The sequence below is a fragment of the Gallus gallus genome, chromosome 1, assembly GCF_016699485.2.
Source record: "Gallus gallus isolate bGalGal1 chromosome 1, bGalGal1.mat.broiler.GRCg7b, whole genome shotgun sequence".
Lineage (NCBI taxonomy): Eukaryota > Metazoa > Chordata > Aves > Galliformes > Phasianidae > Gallus > Gallus gallus.
Window position 1 is genome coordinate 113,610,271 of NC_052532.1, and position 23,429 is coordinate 113,633,699.

The 23,429-nt window shown below is 34.5% G+C and overlaps 1 protein-coding gene across 5 annotated transcripts in view; it reads left to right on the forward strand.

Annotated features, from left to right (window-relative positions):
• Positions 1 to 23,429, forward strand: part of C1HXORF59 (chromosome 1 open reading frame, human CXORF59) — a 261,807-nt gene that overhangs the window by 116,569 nt on the left and 121,809 nt on the right. For all 5 annotated transcript variants that reach the window (XM_416785.8, XM_040655288.2, XM_040655289.2 and 2 more), the window contains 4 exons: positions 1,200 to 1,380; positions 10,319 to 10,515; positions 12,210 to 12,353; positions 13,260 to 13,433. In XM_416785.8, the coding sequence (XP_416785.5) occupies positions 1,200 to 1,380; positions 10,319 to 10,515; positions 12,210 to 12,353; positions 13,260 to 13,433 (696 nt within the window). The remainder of the gene's footprint in view (positions 1 to 1,199; positions 1,381 to 10,318; positions 10,516 to 12,209; positions 12,354 to 13,259; positions 13,434 to 23,429) is intronic.

Below are 23,429 nucleotides of genomic sequence, written 5' to 3' on the forward strand. Positions count from 1 at the left end.
ACTTTTTGTTTTTGAAGGGAACTTGTGTTCTGCCACTTAATTTGGAGCTGAAATATATATTTCCTGACTGAAAAATACCCTCTCCATAGCTCCCATGGTTTGATGAGTTGTGTGGGCTCATTAAATCCTTTGGGAGGTATATGATAGGCTGGACAGAAATCTAGAATTTCTGCTGGATATCTGGTACTCTCTTTTTCATTTCCTTTACACCTTTATACCCACTTCCTACAGGTATAATTTTTTTGTGTAATGGATGGAGAGAATGAAAATTGTTCTTACATTTCTACTAGTTGTTGGTCCACTTGTACCTGTAAAATTGCTGTAAATAATTGCATATTTTCCATTTTTATATTAAACCGTAAATTTTACTCATGTTTACTTAAGTCACCTTCTTTTCCTTATTGTAAGAAAAAGAAATCTATTTTGGTTGTCTTTGATTACTAGAGTTACTAGAATTACTAACTTTGTTGAACTTAAAATTAATCTTGATCATTGCAAATATACCGTCTTACCAGATCCAAAATTGCAAGAGTGAGCAAGTTGTGTATTAAATCACAGCATTATTTCTGTAATGCTTTCCATCAGGTGTCTAACTTAATTTTCACTATGAGATTTGAATGCATATTTGGAACTTGCTTTTTTGTATTGTGCTAAATTTTACTAGTATGTTTCATGCTGTTGATTAGCAGTGCCTACAGGAGGAGATTATTTGTCCATAAAGTTAATTTTAAATGCTTTGATTCCTCAAATATATTGACTGTCAACGTTTGAGTATTAATAACTGTATAGCAATTGCTCACAAAACGTGTTTTTTTCATGTTTTTCATTATTTAGAAACATTATGAAATAAATGAAGAAGCATATCTACATCTGATACAAAGTAAATTGTTAGTTTAATTTTTTTGGGGGGGGGCGGGGGGGGGCTTCCTTGAAGAGCTTCCAAGGCTTGCAGAGAGGTTTCTGAGCAGGAGGTGGTAAATCTCAATGTGTATTATTTTTAAAATTAACGTTCCAGATACACAATGTCTAAAAAAAATATAAGGCAGTTTTTATTTAGAAGCATCTCTCAACCATTTCTTTGTAATGGGCCTAATTACCAATTCAGTTACAGAATTACACCTTTAAGCCTGCCTCATTTCAATTTATTAACCTGAAATTATTATGATTTTCGTATATATATGTTATTTCTTTACTTCCAGAGGTATGAACTCTTAAAACCACGTAAACTCCCTCCAGAGTTGAAGTACATCGATTATAGTGTACAAGTGAGCATGCAAGAATTCTTTGTGGTTCCTGAGAAGCTCTCTATTCCCGTGTTGGCGTCTAGCAGAGTTAATTTGAAGGATCCTTCAGAAAAAGTGGTTTCACCTGAGAAAATAGGTAAGAATATTCTTAAATAGGATGAATTTGTCTTATTCTCCCAGAAAATTTAGTTTGCTAAGATTTCCTTGACATATTCAGAAAATGGTCATTATCTCTGTCTTCTGATGAAGGGCTGATCTGTGTTCAAATTTTACCAGTTTTAATGCCTGTTTTTCTTATGTCCCTCCTCAATCAGCCTGAGGAAGGTGTCATCTAATTGTACACTCTTTGCTCCCTGTTCTTCATTAATGAGAAGTTATGGGTCAGTCTTCACAGTGGTCTGGTCAGTTTTGGTTATTTTTCATAAACTTTTGACTATCCTCGTATTCTGTGTTTTGCACTGAAATCTTAAATGTTTTTGCTTGCATTCTGTTTTGATTTCTCTTTTGCTAGCTTTTTAAAAATGATTTATGTAAGCCTTAAAAGCATTCTAGGTTGCATTTCTTAAAAGTACTAGAACAATGTTTATGTTTCTATATACCTGATCTATGCATGTTTGTATCACTGTTAATGTATTGTACCACAGCTATCTGATAACAGCATAGAAAAATAATTTTTGTCTTTGCTGGTTGAAGTTAAGTGGTTATTTATTAAAAGCTGTGGTACATTTATTAAAAGCTTGAAATATAGTCAGCCACTAATGTTAAAAATCCATAGATTCTTTTGATCGCTTTTCGTAAGTCTTGATCAGTAGACTCTTTCTGAAAGTTCCTGTAGTTCTCACTACCCATAGATCTGGTCATGTACTTTCATGGCCTATGTTTGTTTTCATACTCATTGTATCCCATGTATGTTTTTTTTTGTTGTTGTGGTGGTGGTGGTGTTTTTTTTGTTTTCTTTTTGTTGTTGTTTTTTCTTTTTTTTTCCCCGGGGGGAAATTAAAGAATTTCTAGCAGGTCAGAAATTGTTCCATTTAGATTACAGTGCCTACTAAACCAGATTAGAGACTGGTTTTGGAAAGCATTTGCTATTGAAACAGATTGACAGAGCAACACAATTTATTCTTTCATTGTAAGTCCTTTCCTAATACTAAAATGATGAATATGATCTAAAGGTAAATTAGAAGTGTCTGCAGTGAGACATGGGGAGATGGTCTTGCCTCAGTGCACGGTATTGACAACAGAAGAGCTAGTTCAGAAGTAAAGCTTCCGCTGTCTATCAGAAGTTTACAGAAATTTGGAAAGAAGTGTTCAAAGATAAACCATAAGAATATTCCAGGACTAGAAGAGAATGCTTAGTACAGGAGCAATCGCTTTGAATTCTGTGTGCTTCCAAAGCAGTTATAGCATAGCCCCTGTTGTATGTCAGTACTGCATAAGTCAAATAGTCTGTGTTTACTACTGTATATGGGAGCAGGTCATCTAGTGAAAATGACACTAACACATTCCCTGAAGACACAGTCTAATGTTCAGCCCAGCTGCATTTCATACAGGGGTTGTTAGCAAACCTTTGCTGTTGTTGAATTACAGCTTGAGAACTCATCCTCCTAAAAGTCCTCTTCAAGATGCACAGAATGTAATTTATAATTCTTTGCAAAGTAAAAAATTTGGTTTATAAGAAGACCATGTGCCACAGTGATTATTCACCATTGTCATTGAATATGATCCTAACAGTCTTTACTAACTTCAGATCATAAGCAGTAGACTAGGAAAGAATTTACTCCTTACATATAGCTCAGGTTAAAAACAATTGACAGTAAAAAAAAAAAAAAAAAAAAAAAATGTTTATGTCAAAGGATAATGAATTTGAGTATGTAGAAACTCATGTAAGGCATATGTAATCTTGAAATAAATTGTTTTTTTCTTAGCTGTGAATGATACTAGAGAATGAAATGAAAAGGCTAAAACGTCAAGTGGAATTCAAATAATGGCTCCAGATTTTAAGCAACAGAGACGTGGCATCCCAAAACACCTCCATGCTTCACCAAACAGACAATTTGCCAGTTTTCTTGGATGTAGCATGCACAGAAATGCTTTGACTATCTTTCCTTGTCTCTATTTGTGTGTTTCGAGAACAAAACAAATGCAAGGGACAAGTGGCTCTATCCCTTTATTTTCCATTTTCCCATCCCTTGCCATAATCTCTTGTTAATCAGGAGTCATTCCCTTTGTGCTGGTGATAAAAGGAAGTGACCTTGAAGTTACATGAGAAATAGTGTGATGGCTGATGCTAAGAACACAGAGATAGCAGTACAAAACAAAAGGGCTGTAAGTCTTTCTAAAGTAAACTGTACAGTAAAAGTTTCACTCATTATTAGGTATATATTAGCTATAATCAGGTAACCAGCTGTTATATTTATTTCTTATCACGCATGTCTTTTCTACTGTTTCCTTTTCTTTCCCAATAAAGCTTCAACTTTCTTCAATCACAAGTTTAAGAAAGTTGTGATAATTTTTCAGCAGCATAGCCAGCAGGTTTAATTAAGTTGCTGTCATACTGCACACAGTTCTTTTATTATAGAACAGATTTTTATGAAGTTGTTTAATTGACTCATTGCCTATATTTTTTGTCATAAATCCTTATTCAAAAGAAAATGCGCAAGATCTAAATGTGGAAATAGCAAGGTGCAGTTCTGTTAGAAGTAGATGTTTGCATGTTTTGTACCTGATGTTTATATTGGAATGGAGAAGTTATTTTTTTTAACATGCTAGGCCTTTGGGATAGGGATCTTTATTTTTATAATACTATTTTTTCAATATTAATGTAATTGTTAATTATTATTGTTTACATAACTTCTAACATAACAGGATGTAAATTCCATTTCTACCAGTAATTATAAGCAGTACAAAGAGTGTACAAGATAAATACATTATTTTTGATCATTTTATGTAAAATAATTTTGTTACATCCTAGGGCCTTAAAGAGAGGTGGGAGGCAAATGGATAAGGCCAGTCTCTTCTCAGTGGTATTTAGTGATAGAGCAAGCAGCAATGGCCTAAAACTTCATCACAGGAGGTTCTGTATTAACATGTGGTAGAACTTCATTACAGTAAGGATGATGGAGCACTGGAACTGGTTGCCCAGAGAGGTTGTGGAGTCTCCTGTGGAGATATTCAGGAGCAATCTGAATGTCTACCTGCGTGACCTATTGTAGGAAAATTGCTTTAGCAGGGAGTTGGACTTTTAATGATCTCTTGAGGTCCCTTCCTACCCCTGCTATTTTATGATTCTGTGATTGCAAGTAGAAATGTTATATGCTCAGTACCATACTCATCAGTAAGTGCAAAACAACTAACAACTAAAAATTAAGTTTTAAAACATTATTCAACATGCTTAATTCTGACTGTTTAATAGGAAATATATTTTTCAAGATTTTCCTTTTTTTGTTGTTTTACGTAGTCATATAAGACAGCTAAGTAAAAGATATCTACACTGTCTCATCTACAATATGGATTTTTTTGATGTTAGTAATATTTTCTAAACACTTTATATTCTTGAGAAATATGTTATTTAAAAATCTGTACTAACATGTCTTCGTGACTTGTGATCAACCTTATCTCCTGCTTTCTATGACTTTTAAATATCTTGTATACTTTCTCAGCATTGGTTTTAATCAGAGGAAACTTCTTTTTCTTTACCTAAAGCAATTTCTTGAGGCTTTAAATCTATTCTTTTATCAAGTGTTATCAGTAATTCTATTGTCTCATCCTAGTGTTCTATGGTTCTCATGCTATATAAATTTTCCAGTATCTTAGTGTTGTTTTTTTTCTTTTTGGAAGTGTAAAGTCTTAATCTTTTTAAGCATAATTACTTAGTTACTGCCCAAAACATGGATTTTGTTATATCTTCATTATACTGTTTATATTCTGAGACTTCACTCTAACTCCCAAACATGTTAAGACCTTCAGAGTTCAGTTCTATGGTTTAACTGGCAGAACAGTAATAAAAATTTAATTACATTTGGTGGTCTTAATCATCCAGGATAGTGAGCCACAAATGGGATTAAAAGTGTAAAGGGTAATGTTTCTTTTGTACTCTTCCTCTATACAAATAATTGATTTAAAATAGTGTTCTGTTTCAAATTGTGGTTTTGAAAAATGATGAAATAAAGTCTTTATAATTTTCACGGTAGCTGCATTATTGAATATATATATATATATAAACTTATAGAAAGTTGTTTTGAGCTTGCAGAAGAGAGAAGGTATTAAATATTAGACTGGATATTTTTCCTTTTTGTTTAATACCTGCAGTAGTGAATTCAATAGAGAACAGTTGTATTTGCTAGCTTTTTTATTGTACAGCGAGAAAAATATGGAAATCCTTTTTCTTATGCTAGTGTGTGAATTAGCTTAATTAGCTGTGTTGAAGAAAGTTATTAGTCCTCAGAAAATATATCAATGTCCTCCACCTTGTTCCATGTTCAGAATTTAGTATTGTCCTCCAGAGGACTCAGTGAAACCCAGAATCTGCCTAGGAGAAGAATTTGTGGGTAGAAAGGGAAGACTTCACCCTCACTTGACAAATGAATCTTTTAGAGCTGAGGATGCTGACATATGATTAAGGTTTTTAGCACTGAGCTCTAACAAATTCTTACGTGACTGTCAATGTCAGGGCTTATCTTCCATCTTTGCAGTCACTGTTACTTTTGTGAAACATAGGAAGTACTGCTTCTGTAAAGCCAGTAATAAATCTCATGTTCTGTGCCCATTTCTCATCACCAGTATACCTCAGAGAAGACCATTAGATGATTTAAGAAAACACATTAGTTTTACTATCTTTCTTAAGTTATATGAAAGAAACTTTTTATTTGGATGGATTCCAGTTGCCCACTAGCATAGTTTACTGTGCAGCCTGCTTTTTTCTATACCTTTCACAAGTATCCTTGACAAATACTGAGGGGCAATGTTTATTAAAAAGCTAACGAACAAACCCAAAATGCAATGCAAGAAGCTTTGTTCTACCTCATTGTGGTGTCACTCACCAATTTCTGAATTTGATATGTGAGCATGACTGCTGAGTATTTGTGATAAGATTTTGCAAATGACAGTGACATTTTTAATTTTTAAATCAATTAAGAAAAAAACTGTTTTCTTTTTCCAGCATTATCTTGATTTTCTGATTGATCATATGTATTTAACTCTTTGATTAGATTTGTAAGGATGCACTGCATTTATGTGGGAAAAAGAATCAATAATCAGTTAGTGGGCTTCTTAGATATTCTTCCCATGTGTTTAGATAAAGCTGAGAAAATGTCAGCAAATGAGAATAAACAATGATAGCAAAAATTTCAGAGCATGTCAGCATTCATTAAAATATACAGAAGAGTGATTGCTTTTTCAAGACTACTGGGTAGACTAATGTTCTAAGTCAGATGACCTGATACATAAACAGAAGTCAAGAGTGTAGTCTCTTCAATATTATATATTGGCTATTCAACCTTACAAGAGTCAATACTTGCAAATTCAGTCTTCAGGCTAATGTAGCCAATTCCTTGTGACATGCCCAGCATCAGAGGTTGAGTTAAGTTCATTGTGAAATTGAGCTTTTACTTTAGAGCAGATATTGCTGAATGGAAGCTAATAAAGTGTACAGGTAGTTGACTAACTGCTGAAGGCATGCAATTTCCTACCTTCAGAAATTATTCCAACTGATTGTGATATGAAAGAATAGTATTTCTCTTCTTTTAATTTCCCTCCTCCCACAGTTTGTAATAGGATTAAATAGAAATAAATCCACAAAGCACTGTTATTACTAAACTGTAGCATATGTTTTTCCTTAATGTCTACAAGAAGTATCATTGTTTTTCTTTGAAAGATACTGTTCTTTGGCTGACACAGAAGCTTAACTTTGAATTCAGGCTAGGCAGACCTAAAATGAGCTGTAACCAGAAGACACGGGTGTTAGTGATTCCAGATGGTGATCAGATTGTCTTTTGTACCAAGTAAATGGCATAAGATGCCAGGCAGTTGCCAGAGAACAAGACCAACACCTATGTGCTGTAAATTAGCTTTTCCAGAACGGGTGGTCATGATTCATGCCAAAAGTTCTACAGCTGTTTCACATCCAAATTCAATTCAGATTCAGAATCAAGTAGATGTTTCCTGTAGGCATTTGTCTAGTACAAGTCTATAAAATAAACTTCTCATGAAATGTTTTTTTTAAAGTCTATTGTATGTAGCTCATGTGACCAATATATAGAAGGTGAATCTTCCCTGCCCTTCTCAGCACAAGAATGTACAAGCTGTTGTTCCTTCTCAACATTTCCTCATTATCAGACAAGAGACAGCTATGGGAGGAGTGCTGTGCTTCACCAGCTGAACTAAGAGAACCTAAGATTGGAGCTCAAGCTAAAAATAAAGGCACTGTGACTGCAGCAAATTAAGTTGGACACCCACAAGAGTAGGAGAATCCAAAGCTCATGGTTCAAGAGCTGTTTGCCTGTTTCATATGAAATCTATCCCCATAAAATAATAAATATATTCTTTTGGGAGGGAAAATGTACCAGAAACTCATCTTGTCGGCTTGATTTTTCACCATCAGAGAAAAGCATCATGCTTCCCTTTCACTGTCAGAGGAATGATTGCTTCAATTCAATTCCATGGGTACAGGCTCTGCTTCCTGTTACATGGAAATAAGACAAATGCTGCTGGCCTTTGCTTACTGTTTCTACTTTCGTCTCAGAATTTATAAGTCCAGTTGTGACCCTGTGGATTACTTTAATCTTTGAACAACATAGTTCCTAATTAATTTTAGCAGTGTATTTTACAGGACTGAGTAAGAGGAAAACATGTTAAGATTAGACATTTTTAAGCCCAGTTTATCTGATGACATTCAAAATTTGCATGATTTTTTTTTTTTCCCAGGAAAAAAACACCTTCATTTATAAATAACAGACATGTGGTTTCTGTAATCATTTTGATGCAGAGATTGTCTCACTACGGAAACCATGTCTTATTGCACAAAGTTCTTGCTTTGTTAAATAAACATGATAAAATGACTTTCCATTTCATTGATCATTTCAAAGAATTAAGTAACTTATTATTCAATGTTATTTTTTTATGCACAAGAAACAAATATTTTGGTAAAAGTAATGACCAATTAAATATTATAAATGTGGAACAGAATGATTGTTTTTTAATTTTTCTGTAGGAGACCTTACTGATTGAAACTTCAATGAAAGACAAAGATCAGTTCAAGATCAAGAGTTAAAGAGGCCCCTGATCATTAGTAATAAAAATTTCCATTTAGTGCACAAATAAATTCACAAAGAAATATTTTGGAGCTTCCAGTACACTGTGTTACCTTTCTTTAAATATGTTTTTATTTCACTTTATCTTGAGATGTGAGTATATTAAATGGACATTTAAAATTTGAAGTATGTATTTTTTTTCAATGTGCTAAAATAATTCTTGTAGAAGAAGAAAATTCTTCATGAACAGAAGAATGGACTCTTGTATCCTTTGCATAACTGGCAAACTCAGGTCAACTTCACTGGAAGATAGCCAGTGGGGATAATAGTTTGGTGACAAGATAGAATTAAAGGTAATAATTCAAAAATTACCAGGCCATTAATCTTGTCTTTAAAAGAGAACAAACTAATTTATTTCATAGAGGGTTAAACCTGTGGCGCAATTTATAATCTTTTTGATAGCCAAGTAATGTGAAAAGATTAATAACATCATTCAGTATGATTCGTCTCTTGAACTTGCGCTATTCTTGTGTAAAAAAACTGAAGTACAGAAGACATAAGGCAAGAGGAAAGCTTCAGTTTGCTATTCATTGCAGGGAGGGGAGAACTGAATATATGAGGAAAACCACTTCATGAAAGAGAATGAGCAGCATTGCAAATGAAGATTGATTGTACTTCCAAAATTCAGTGGTTGTCATTGAAGATCATGTACAATTATCTTACATAATATCAGAAAATAAGCCATAATAAAGAACTAAGGGAAACCACAAGAATTTGTCAGGTGTTCTCCTTCAGGAAGAAATGAATTGTTTATAGAATTTTTTCTGTGAGGTTCTGTTGTGTCATTACATTGTCTCACACCTTCCTCATTGTCTTTTCCAATGAGGGCTTTTGGCATTAGTTTTTTTCAGGAAAATGCTGAAAATAAGTGATCTTTGTTAAATATGAAACAGTGAAGTTGTTACAACTGCAGTTTTAATTTTTTTGAGGTGCCTAGAGTCTCTTGGGAAGGTTGAATGGGGGAACTTATTTTTGTGGCCAGTCACTGATGCTTGTCACATGCCTTCCCTTCTCCCTTGTAAAGTGTTCTACAAGGGCTAGTGAAGGGGGTGAGATAACGTGAATGTCTCTGATCTTTTCTGTAATCAGGAGCAGAGGAAAAACTCTGTGCAGATTACATTTTAGACCTATGTTCGAATGCAGACAGTTCATATAGCTTTTTCCTTACTCTAGACATTACTATGGCGAGTTTTTCTTACATGCAATTCATTGGCAAGCTGGAATTTTTATGATTCTATACTAACTTGAACACTTCTGTCATTTTTTTTGAAACCCTGTCTTTCAATCAAAAATTGAGCTTAGGAAATATCTAATAGGAAGCTCTCGTAAGAACTACCAAACTTAGCTGGATTCCCATTACTGTTGAGGCTACCAAATAAGGTCTGTTCCCTCCAATATCTCTCCTGGTAATTGTTGACTAAAGTATTCAGTAGTATCTACTGTGCTTTTTTGATATCTACAAACGTTCTTATGCAATAAACTTTTCTACTGAATCTGTTAGGTTTAATAAGTCTTTAAAAAAGCTCTGTGCACAGCTAAAGAAAATAGAAAATGTTTGAATGTTTAAATATACCTTTATTTTAGGAAAATGAAAATTCTGACTATGCTTACATGATAATATTTCTAAAATTCCACTGTTCATTTCAAATTATTGTATGTACTGCTAGGGGGAATCTTCTACCATTTGCTGGAACCCTTCCCAAATCCTGCGTGTAAAATCCATGTTTTGCAACATTGCACTGTATTGTTTTGTTTGTTTGTTTTTAGGTAGAACTGATGCAGTTGAGCTTCCTATAAAATTCATTCCTCCAAGTGCTGGTTGCTACCGCTGTCAGATTCTCCTGAAGTCCTCACGAGATTTTCGTGTCTATGTGATTAAATGTGTAGTGAATACAGATGACGTTGAAGCAGAGATTGAATTTCTAACTCCAGCTTACCAGGCAGTGATTCAGAATATTCCAATAGTAAGTTCACTTTACTGCGAGAAACTAAATTAAGATTCAGGAGTTTAAAAAGTGAACTCTTGATCAATACTGTTTAAACTCAGAATTGCAAAATCCACAAAAGCATGTAAATACTGATTTTGAGTATTATTAATCAAAGTCCATATTGGACATAATATAGAGCTTATTGGAAGATCTGACAGTTCTTAAAGATACCAAGGGAAACTTTGAAGATGCATCAAGGGAGGGTCAGGTTGGGTGTTAGGAAATTTTCTTCACCAGAGAATGATTGGGCCCTGGAACAGGCTCCCCAGGGCAATTGTCATGTCTCCAAACTGCCAGACTTCAAGGAGTGTTCAAAGACTGATGGCCTGCTAGTTTTAGAACTATTCAGGCTCGTTTTCGAAAGGATAAAGTTGTTCCTGATGTGGGGGAAAAACACATGAGAAGAAAAATAATGTCGTGTTTTTCTCACTTACATTTTATCTTCACCATGAGGATACTGAGATAAATTGCTTTTTTACTTTCATGCTGTTTACTACAGATGTTGTAATTATTATTGTTACAGAATTGGAGGTCACAGTAATGGAAGTATTTTGAAAAACTGAGGCACTGTATGAATCTCAGATTTCCAAACAGGCATTTGTGCTCAACTACTATGAAATTTATCTGTTACAACTAAGGAACTTTGGTCTTACGCATTAACCCAAGCCTAGATGCATGATGTTGCAGATCTCTAGGAAGTTAGCTCTGATAGCCATAGTTGGTGGTATTTCTTTATTTCTAAGGCTGGGGTAGCTGAGTTTAAGAGACTTTCAAAGATGAAAGCCAGAATTGGAATGGGTATAGTCTCTGTTCTCCAAAATCCAAATGTTACCTCTGGCATTTATCTTCATTTTATGTCAAAGGATTACTTCCTTTTTTTGTAGAATAGATCAATCTTCTCTGTTTTGACAAGGCTGATATTAGCTCTTGTATTCAGTTTATTTTCTCTTCAGATTGATATTTATTTTTTTGCAGGTTAGATTCTTGGTTGTCTGAATAGGATTATTTAAATTTAACTATTTTTACGCAGTTCACAAGTATTTATTACACTTTATTATCTCACTTCTTGCCATAATCAAGCAGTCTTGTGATATGCCTATATGCAAGACAAAACGTGTTTCTTAAACAGGGTTTCATACTACCTAACATTTCCATTCTTTAAAATAGTTCTTTCGAAAGACCAGTTTCTGAGAACACAGGACTGTAAATACTGCTTTTTAGGAGAGGCAGTCTTTAATTAGAAAGCAAGGCTGGTCCTGTAGTACAGTAAGTGGCAAAATGAGGCAATATGTGCTAGTACACCGCATCAACACCTTTAACAGATTTGCTAGTGTTTACCACAGATGCAAAAGAAACAGAATTTTGGCAGACATTAAGCAGGACCTTAAAGATACATGTAAATGTTTTTAATGTTACTTATAAATTCCATCTTGACCACTGGCTATATCATGAATTTTTATTTAATGAGTCTTGCTGACAGTATTGATATTGATAGTATTGCTAGTAACTCTGTTTTCCTGGAATAAGGGATTTAGAAGATGCACTATTCCAGTAGTTTGGGAAAGAAAGAGAACCATGCTCTGATTTGATTATAACTGAGAGTAAAAGCTGAAATGCATATTAAGAACTTTAAAAGCATAATCTAATTTATGTCTTTACTTTGATTTCAGAGAAACTTGTCTAGACAGGAGTGGAAACTTGAAGCAGTTTTGGAAGGACAGGGCTTTTCTGGCCCTCCTTCAATAAATGTGGGTCTAGGTGAAATAGCTCTGTATCCTCTCACATTCAAGCCAATTGCCGAATGCTTAACAATGGTAAGAAAGAAATTAGTTTAAAAGCATTTAAAAAGAAAGCTTTTTTAAAATAAAATTTGTCAGACTCCAACTTAGGAAAGTACTTAATCAACTGCTAGCATTAAGCTTCTGCTTGAGAGGTTTTGTGAATTAGTCAGAAATTAAAAGGTTACATCATAGGTGAAATTTGTTGATAGTACCCTGTTGTATCATAAAATAATTTGTTATAAGTTATGCTTCTACTTAGAAGTGGCTTTTGCCATCATATTAATTATTATTTCAAATGCTAAAACTGAAAGGGGGAGACTGCGGCACCTTTAAAAAGAAGAGTATACATACTTTTTACCTATACAATAGCTAAGACTTTGTCTGCAGGATGCAATTTAAATTTGTAGATTTCCAGAGACAAAAACAATTTTTTTTCCGTGAAAGATTAGTAGTCTTTCTGCATGAATTACCTATGAAACATAATGCATTTTGGTAATCCAGTGTTATAAAACTATTAAAAGCAAAAAGCCCTGAGTCCTTTGATGACTAATAATCATAGAGAACATTTTAGCTGAAGGACAGATTAGATAATTGAGAAAAATTATATTTTATGTGAGGAATGGGAGTGGATGAGAACATTTTCTTGGGTGTTACATTTATTTTCCAGGAAGAGACCAAGAAGTATAAAATCAAGGATTATAAAGGTTTTATTTTGTTAAAGTTAATAATTTAGAGAATTTAAAAAGAAAAGCTTTGTTTCTTTAATTTCCTTTTGTTTAACAGAATAATTTACATAAGAGGTAGGAAACTCATCTGGAATCTTTCCTGTAAGTTTGCTTTGTTGCCTGGACTTTATAATAATAGACTAAAGCAGTTGATTTGGCTGCCAAATGAGACTTCTACAGTGCTGAAATTTTTATTCTTCTTTATTTGTCATAGGGAAGACTTATTTTTCAAAATACTACAGCTGGCACTGAAAGCATCTTTATCCTTAAAGGAATTGGGAAGAAACCTCTGGCACAGGATCATATTGTAATAGATTGCCAAGTGAGACAAGTTACTCAACAACTGCTATGGGTGCCCAATTATACCAAGAACAGGTTAACATACAAGGTAAACTTTTGCAATACTGTGACAACTTTTTTTCTATCCATAGACCTAAAAATTGTGTATTACAGTAGCCAATATTATTGCCATTGCTGATATGCTATTGATATTCATGTATCCATGTATGTATCCAAACACATCTGAAAGAACGCTCTGTTCATTAACTAGTCCTCCTTCACTGGTTTGAAACCAGTGGCCAATTTCATTGGTTTAGAAATCAGAGAAAGGATTTGAGAATACAGTGTTCCTAAAGTCTTTATAAAGCGTTGAAATTTTACAGAAATTGACAAAATTATCTATGGGAAAGTTGGGCAGTATGCGCTCACTGTGTATCTGTTCCTAATAGCCTGCTGGTCTGGCCAGTCAGTGCTTGCAGCTCCTGGAAACATTAGAGCAATTAGTGTCTTCTGCCAAGATCTTGTTTCAGGGATACTGGAGGAAGCTGGGAATACTTTGTGCATTTTCTGATGGGAAAGAAAATTAGAAGGAAATAAATCACTGGAATTGTTGAAGGATAGTGGGTGATGGAGAAGATGGAATAGGAGGTGCTGAGCTGTTTGTGATTTCAGAGGAGGTTCATAAGATATAAATACATAGAATATACAACATTATACATTTTTAGCTTTTATTTTAATTATTATACACTTTAAATACATAGAATATACAACAATATACTTTTTTTTAGTTTCCCTTATCAAAAAGATCTTTTTTTGTATATATTAAATATAATCCTTTCTATTTTCAACTGTTCTAGTCAAGCATATCTATGATTGTAATGACACAAATATATTTTCTAATTAAAAAACACTGTTCTATTACTGCAACTGAACAATTTTCCTACCATTTCTCTTGTCAGTATATTTAATTTGAAGTTGAGAAAAGTGTATCAGTACTTTTCCTTACCTTTCCCCTGTATGTCTAGGACACCATGTCACATGTCAGCAGAGGCAGAGTGTACATAATGTCAAAAAAAAAAAGATGGTTTCCACTTTACTTCTAAGCTGCAGAAAAGGTTCTCTAGCAGAGAAAAAATCTTGGATGTTAGTCAACAAAAACTTGGGCAAATTTTTGGGACTCTCTTATATCATTTAAATCTAGAACAGATATAATCTATATACTGTGTATATAGTATTTCATATAAAAACATATGCTTTTTAATTGTTTTTTTTTTTTAGGTGGAGAGAAAGGAGAGAATGTAGACTCATAGATAAATCTGACTAGTTAACTAATGTGGACTTGTGAAATACATGATCTTCTGTTCTCTTTTTGTCAGTATAAAAAACTACTGCTTTACTCCAAATTGCAGTTATCAGTAGAGAGTGTTCTTCACCTTATTTTGTAAACAGAAATCATGTACGTATCAGTGGCAGTGTTCTATTGATCTGGTGGGAATTCACGACACTGTGAAATCCTTCTTTAAACTTTCTCCTGTCTCCAGTTTTACACTATTAAAGGAGAAGTTAGAATCACAAAGTGGCTTGATTTGGGAGGGACCTTAAAGATCACCTAGTTACTCAGAATCTTCAGTTTATGAAACTGATTAACTTAAATTTACATTAAACAAAATTTACATATTATAAACTGGAGTTTCAGGGTTCTACTTTTGACTCATTATTTAACCCTTAACACAAAGTAGAATATATTTTTTTTTTTGTGCATCACTAGCTTAGACATTTTTCTTTTCAAGAATTTTAACTTCTTAGATGTGAATGCGTTTACATTCCTAATACATTTGTACTTTTTTCTCCAAAAGAAGTGAATGTTTTTGAAAGTTGACAGCACTATTTCCTCTGCTTTTCCATTTTGTGTGAATCCAGTGTTTTTTGTGCCAGTGAAAGACACTCAGATATCAAACTTCAAATGAATGTATTAAAATTATTCACCATGTGTCTTTTTCAGAAACGCAGCATTAAATTGTTTTATGACTATTGTAGATATTTTAGAGTGAGTTGAGCCTGACTGAATGAAGCTAGACTACCTTTAGAGTGGTCTCTGGGTAGCACATATTAGCTGTTGTTATTTTTTGGTTTTTTTTTGTTTGTTTCAGGGGGTTTGTTTTGTTTTTACCTCTTTGAAGTACCACTTGGCCGTACAATCATTTCTAATCTGAAGATCCAGGGAAGGTAGCCTGTGTCACACCAATTAAAACTTTTAGGCTACTTCTTGGTGTGTGCTCTTTTAGATAATGGACTTTTGGGAGAGAAGTATTAAGGCCAGCTACAGAAAAAATCATGTTTGAATGCAGTAATGAGGGTGAATAGTATATTTTCTGTATGTTACATTTTTACTCAGAAATTGTTGCAAAACAGCTGTTGAAGGAAAGTAAGCTGGGGTATTTGGAAACAGCATGATTACAAAACAGCAAAACAGGTGTTTGGAGTCTGCGTTCTCAACAAAACAAACAATATTTACATTTCCAGTACTCACTAGCAGTTGTGATGTAGCATGCTGTGACACCTAGTTATCACAGTAACAGTGTTACTGTATAGGGTGAAGATCATTTTGTCAATTTTAAATTCAAAAGAGTTGGTCTTTAAATTAGAGTTTAATCAGTTATTCCAGAACATAATCACCATTATCTATTGCTATTAGGAGAAAGGGGAAAGCCTCCTTTATAAGGCAATTGTGACCAACAAACTTTTTGGAAATGCAAAATAAGGATTATTTATTTATCCAGAAACATATAACAGAAAGGGCAATGGGTAAAGGAGGACTGGATGCATTAAACATCTTAATAAAAGCTCATTTTTAACATTATAATTTCATTATAATATTAATTACTCTGTATATATGTTGCCCTGTTTCTCAGTAATCATTGTTTAAATCTAATAACTAGTACTATTGCACAAGTGGCTGTTGAAAATGAAAGGTAAGTTTAGGAGAAGGGAGAGGGAAAATTTATTCCTTTTACTCCATTAAGAAAGCCCTCTTCTCTCTGAATACTACATGCTTTTACTGTATCTAACACATATATGCTACTCATTTCTGGAGCAGCAGTAATACATGGGTTGTTTGTCTGTGCAACCACTGGTATGTATCAAGAGAGTTGTGGATGGAATAAGTGCCTTTGCAAAGTCCTGGCTTTGTGTCTCTATCAGTCTACCTTTAAAATGCTAAGCAAAACATTTTCAGTACCTGTAATGTTTTCCATTATTAAAAAAACAATTTCCATAGAATCGTAGAATCATAGAATGGTTTGGGTTGGAAGGGACCTTTAAGATCATCTAGTTCCAACCCCTCTTCTGTAGGCAGGGACACCACCCTCTAGACCAAGTTGCTCAAAGTCCCATCCAGCCTGGCCTTGAACGTCTGTAGGGTGAGGGCATATGCAGTCTCTCTGGGCAACCTGTTCCAGTGTCTCACCATCCTCAGAGTAATTACTTTCTTCCTAATATCTAGTCTAAATCTACCCTCTTCCAGTTTAAAACCATTTCTCCTTGTCCTGTCACTACATGCCCTTATAAAAAGTCCATCCCTAGCTTTCCTGTAGGCCCCCGTCAGGTACTGGGAGGCCACTAAAGGTTTCCCTGGAGCCCTCCCTTCTCCAGGCTGAAAAGCCCCAGCTCTCTCACCCTGTCCTCATAGGGAAGGTGCTCCAGCCCACTGATCATCTTTGTGGTACTCCTCTGGACCTGCTCCAACAACTCCATGTCCTCATTGTGTTGGGGACTCCCGAACTGGATGCAGTATACCAGGTGGGCTCTCACGAGAGCAGAGTAGAGGGGCAGAATCGTCTCCCTTGACCTGCTGGCCACACTTCTCTTGAACCTAGGATACTACTGGCCTTCTGGGTGGCAAGTGCACATTGTTGGCTCATACTGAATCTTTCACCAATTGACACTTCCAAATCCTTCTCCTCAGGGCTGCTCTCAAGCTCTGTTGTCTGCCCAAACTGTATCTGCACTTGAGATAGCCCTGACCCAGATGCAGAACTTTGCAGTTGGACTTGTTGAACTTTATAAGGTTGTCACAGGCCCACCTGTCAAGCCTGTTCATGTCCCTCTGGATAGCATCCCTTCCCTCTACTGTGTCAGTTGCACCGCTCAGCTTGGAGTCATCTGCAATCATGCTGAGGGTGCACTCGATCTCACTGTCCATGTCACCTACAAAGATGTTAAATAACACCTGTCCTAACACTGATCCCTGAGGAATGCCACTTGTCACCGGACCCCACTTGGACCACAACTCTCTTAGTGTGACCATCCAGCCAATTCCTTATCCAGTGAGTGGTCCATCCATCAAATCATGCAGGACAGTGTCAAATGCTTTGCACAAGTCCAGGTAGATGACATCGGTTTCTCTTTTATCCACTGGTGGTGTAACTCCATCATAAAAGGCCACCAAGTTTGTCAGGCATGTCTTGCCCTTGGTGAAGCCATGTTGACTACCACCAATCACCTCATCTTTGTTTACCATGTGCTTTAGTAGGGCCTTCAGGAGGATCTGCTCCATGATCTTGCCAGGCATAGAGGTGAGACTGGCTGGCCTGTAGTTCCTTGGGTGGTCTTTTTTTCCATTCTTGAAAATGGGGATTATATTTCCCCTTTTCCAATCAGTGGGAACTTCACCAGGCTGCCATGACCTTTCAAATATGATCGACAGAAGCTTGGCAACTTCATCTGCCACTTCCCTCAGAACCCATGGATGGATCTTGTCAGGTCCCATGGTCTTGTGCATCTTCAGGTTTTTTAGATGGTCTCAAACCTCATCTTCACTTACAGCAGGCAGATCTACCTTCTCTGAGTTCTTACCATTGCTTTTTGCAACATGGATGGTGTGGCTACAGCCCTTGCCAGTGAAGACTGAGGCAAAGAAGTCATTGAGCACCTCAGCCTTCTTTGTATCCCTCATCACCAGGTCTCCAGTTTCCTTCTGGAGTGGGCCCATATCCTTCCTGACCATAAATTTCCTTGAAAAAATGTGAAAATTTTATGAACCATTTTCAACTGACTGCAATACTGCCACTGAGCTCTTCACGGCCTGATTGACAGACTATTACAAGAAATAGACTTCCTCATGATTAACTTAGCACTTTGTCTGAAAAAAACATAGCAAGAGCACTCATAAAGAATTTTTGCACATGGATTGTTAGCTTGAGAGCATATAGTTCTCATATACTGATGCTGAATTAATATAAGATTAGTGACTATAGTGTAAGTGGACTTTAATGGCTGTAAAATTAAATTCAAGTCAACATACAAGTATAGAAAGCACAAAGTAGTTCTATAAAATCTAATCTGGCAGTCTCATGACAGAATTTTTTAAGACATTTTCTTTTGATTTTTATATAAAACCGTCTACTCGATATAAATAATAGAAGGATGTGTTGATGTTGCTTCTAACAACACCTTTGACAGTAACTTTAGTTATAAATGTGCTTAATTCATTCTAGGCTTGGTCTTGCAGTAATAAATAACAAACAGCGTAACTTTTTTAGTTTATTAGCACTGTTCAAAATAGATGTCATTAAAGTAAATTCTGTAGAGGAATTCAAGAGTCAGTTAACTATCCTTTTGGATAATAGCTTATACAAATTGTTAGTAATATCAAAAAGTATTGTAGAATAAATATATATAAAAAACTATAGAATCCCCTTTACCTAAATGCCTTTTTTTCCTCTCCTCTATATATCCATTTCAGATCATTCCAGTGTTAATGAAACAATGACATGAACATTTGGAATGTAACAAATCTCTCAATAAAATGAAATAATATACTACTAAACCTTTGGGATTTGTCTAGTTTGGCGCTTTATGTGTGATTCCCAAAGAATGCATTCCATGCAAGTCTGGTATCTTCATTGCTGGAGGTCCAATACACTCATCAGATTTCTCTTCTTTAAGTACGACAAGGAAATCTGTCTGTCCCATAACAATTCCAAAATAATTTCAATCAATTTGTTTTCCACATTGCCTCCCAGCACTTCTGCCACAGACTTCACTTCAAACAAAGCATTCTTCATAGCAGTGATGAATGATACAAAAAATTAATAACTGTGGTTGTTGGCAGCAATTGTGTCTTCTAGTTATGAAATAATTTGATCAAGTAAGGATGTAATAAAGTCTTAGGTGTGGTGGGATATATATATATAGTGGGATAGTGGTCTTGACAAGTTTGCTTGGCTGGATTGTGTCTTGACTATTTAGCATTCTTGATAACCTCAGGCTTCATCTGTACAGGCAAGAATTCTTTGAGGTATATACATAGTGAAACAGACAGGTGTTTTATTTCGGTGTTGTAACATGCTGGTGCAAAATAGAAGTTATAGCAAGAACTAAATGAATTCCTAATACTTTAGGAATTTAGAAGTTGTAGGCTAAAAAAGAATGAGGGAAAGTAATGGGAGCATCTTTGGAAGCGTGTTTTATTCTTGAAACTATTGAAAAAAAGTCTGTTTTTTAGATAAATCAGTGACTGTTACAGTCCCAGTTTTAGCCTAGTGCCAGGGAGCATTAACTTTTAATATTTAAGCATTTTTAAAAGGATCTTAGAAACAATTATAACCATGAAACATGGATCACACTGCTGCCTAGCACTATGCAATGAGATAGTGGAACTTCAGTACATTTCGTTAAACTGTGTACATCTTTTCACAACTTTGGCTTGAAATGTCTGCTGACATTTTAAAAGTTGTACATGTTTAGTTATTCTGTACTGGAAAAATATATCTTCACAGTAATTTTGAAGAATGAATTCCTACTCCTGTTCACCTTGAACAACCATATTGCGGCTTTGGAAAATAATATAAAAATCCATGACTGATAAATTAATTTTAGAATTTTAATGCTAAAAATCTGCTCAATTTATGCTTTGTTTTTCTGAGTGTAAATAATGACGTGGCATGTAAGATGCTGGAAGATTCTATCCTTTAAAAATAGAATCCTTGAAGATGAGTTCATTTGAGCAAACTTTTAACAGTATCAAAAAACCCTGCAATAATAACTTAGATTTCAGTTTCATGGTGGGATTCTACAATTCTTATTTTCTGTAGCAGTGGTAAAAGAATGGAACATACGTTGTGTGGATTTGAAGAAATTTGTAGTTATCCTTCAGTGATTACATGATAACTATTAGGGCAGTTTGAACAGCTTCAACAGCTTCGCTGTTTCTTAATTATGCTGCGCATTGTCTTCCTAACAAAGCATATGCAAATAAAGCATCTCATTTTTTTTTTACCAATTTAAAAGACCGACAATAGTTTGTGGAATTAGGTTTTAATACTTTTTTTAATGAATGTTCTGTTCCATCTCAGCAATTTCTGTTAATTCTTATTTTCATTTTTTTTGAAAAACTGGGTAGTGCCTGAGGTATTTTGTCATCAACAGTCTTACAAAGCTAAACAAGATAATTTCATTTTTTGTGTGGTTTCAGTCAAATCTTCTATGTTGATCTTAAGCAGTGAAAGAAATAATTTTATAGCCTATTAAAATCCTTTTATATTTTGTTTTTTAAATTAAATTCCATGGTATGGTGGAGCTTGGGATTATACATTCTTCTAAAGGAATTAATAATAAATATTTTTAAAATTGTTATTTATGATTTGTTTTTATGATTTGTTAAATTTATGATTTGTTACATTATTTCCTGATTTCTGTGAAATACTTATTATTAAAGATGATAATTATTGCAAAATATCTATATGTATTTGCAAAAGGGTTGAAGTTATACATAAACTCTTGGAAGAAAAAGGGCATTATTTTTCTGAAGATTATAGATCTGATAGAAAGCGGGGATAAACATCAAAGAGGGACTTTTTCTTTTCTGGTCTTACCCCTTAGGTCACCTGATATATTTTCCAATGTCTAGGAACATTAGAAAGATTTACAAGATTAGCAGTCAAGGTTTAAAAGACAATGTTGCTAAGTTAGATTTTTGACAATAGAATGCTCACAGATTATTGATAAAAATTATGTTATCTAGATTGTAGGTTCTTTAAATTGATCTACAGATTTCTTCCAATCTTCCTACTGTCTACAAGAACTGAGGAAGTCTGCTTCTGTCCTTTCAGCAGGGGATGGGGAGAACATGGGTGGTGTGCAATCTCATTTATTTGCAGCCCCAATTCTCTGATAAAAAATTCATACACATTAAAGTATACTTTCATATATGTAGGCTGCACTGAATGTAATGCTTTCTATTTTTTTCTGTGGAAACTACAAAAGATACGAAGAGCTCTATAACAACGTGCGATAAAGAAAATAATCAGGTATAAGGCCTGGTTTTTCAACGTAGTCAGCAACATTACCTATACATTTTAACCAACAATGAACAAGTGCCTGCATGCTGCACTTGTAAAAATCTGCATCAGCGAAGGTAATCCATTGTTACCAGTTCTCAAATGCAACACCCACTGCCTCACTGTGCTCACATCTACTGTTTGGTCTCCATAAACATTCAGCAAGCATTAATTAATGTCAGTGGGTGCCATTTTTTCTGCATGGAGGAATTCGGTGGCATACCTTTGCTTCATCTGCACTTCCATGTCAGGGCACCATTTGTCAGACTGCCCCTTTGCTGCCATCTGTCATGGCAGAACAAAATGTAATCTAACACCAGTGAGAAGGTTCAGTCTTTACTGCCATACCACCAACATCTGACCCTGACATCGTGGGCCGACATCATAAAATAGGAAGCATTATTTTCAAAGCATCACTTGTACATTGCTATCTTCACTGTGAGCTGAAATAAGTGTAATCCATAAACGTAGGATAACACTTGATTTGTTGTTTATTTTTTATGAAGTACACACTTCATCCTGAGTGTGTAGCATTCCCTCTTTTTCTTTTCTGTGCTTTCTTTTTGTCAGTAGTTAAAAATTTCTTTTTTCAAATGTTACTTCAACAAGGCTTTCCACCATTCTCTTTCTGGCTCAGATTTTTTCTTGATAGTCTGTTTTGCTATTCTTTCTTGTTGTCAGACATCTAACATCCATCTTGAATAGTGAATTTGTTGGGAAAGAGGAAGATTGTTGCCTTACAGATTTGTTTAGTTTTTCTTCTCTTGACTTGGAATAGGAATCCCAAATTTTATTAGCATTTGAACACAGTCCTTATTTTATTTTATTTATTTATTTTCATTCAGCTCCTTAAGCTCTCTAGGAGTAACCTCTCTCTTTTCTGGATATTCTTTTGTGCGGTGCATACTATCACTGTTTTTTATAATGAATCTCTAGTGTCTTTATTATCAATGCTGATATTAATAACATTGCTTTGGTCTCCCGTCCTCCAGTCCTCTTTTGCCTTTATTTCATCATAACTACCCATGATCACAGAACACTCTCAAACTTCAGACCGTGATAAATTATATTTCCACCTCTTCTTTTCCTGAATTGACTGCATGCCATTCATTCATCTGTCACTACTTGCTGATTTATTCTGTTTTCTAATGACAGAGAAATCATTTCACATTTGTGTTGTTCTTTGGCAAATTGATCTTTAATTTATAAGACGCAATTTCTGCAGCATATTGTCTAAAATAATTTGATTTTAAATATTTAGATAGAAATAATTTTCTGGTACAGAATGCTTGCAGAATTGCCTAACTAAGGATTTTAAAATACATTTCATTCATACTAGAATATTAGTATTTGGTTTAAGTTCATTTGTCACAAGACTGAAGAATTATTTTAAAAAGAATATAGAATCGTAAAATAAGGAAAAGTTTAAATAAAATATCTATATCATTCTATATAATTCTATATAATATCATTCAGTTGGCAGTTCTTCCATGACTTTCAATAGTTTATTTTGATTGTCTGTTAGATTTTCATAGATATATGAAAATATGGCTTTATTTTCTGCCTGTCCTTGTTATGTCATACTCTTCTGAAAAGTATTATATTAATATAAATACCTCATAGAAGAAAAGGCCTTGAGAAGACAAGATAAACTTGATAATTTTTTTTCCTCACAAAATATGAACAAAATATTTTGACTAAAAAACGGAAAAGGTAACTGAGGATTAAAAAGGAGGTCGTCCATGCTTTTAATGCTTTTATTGTTG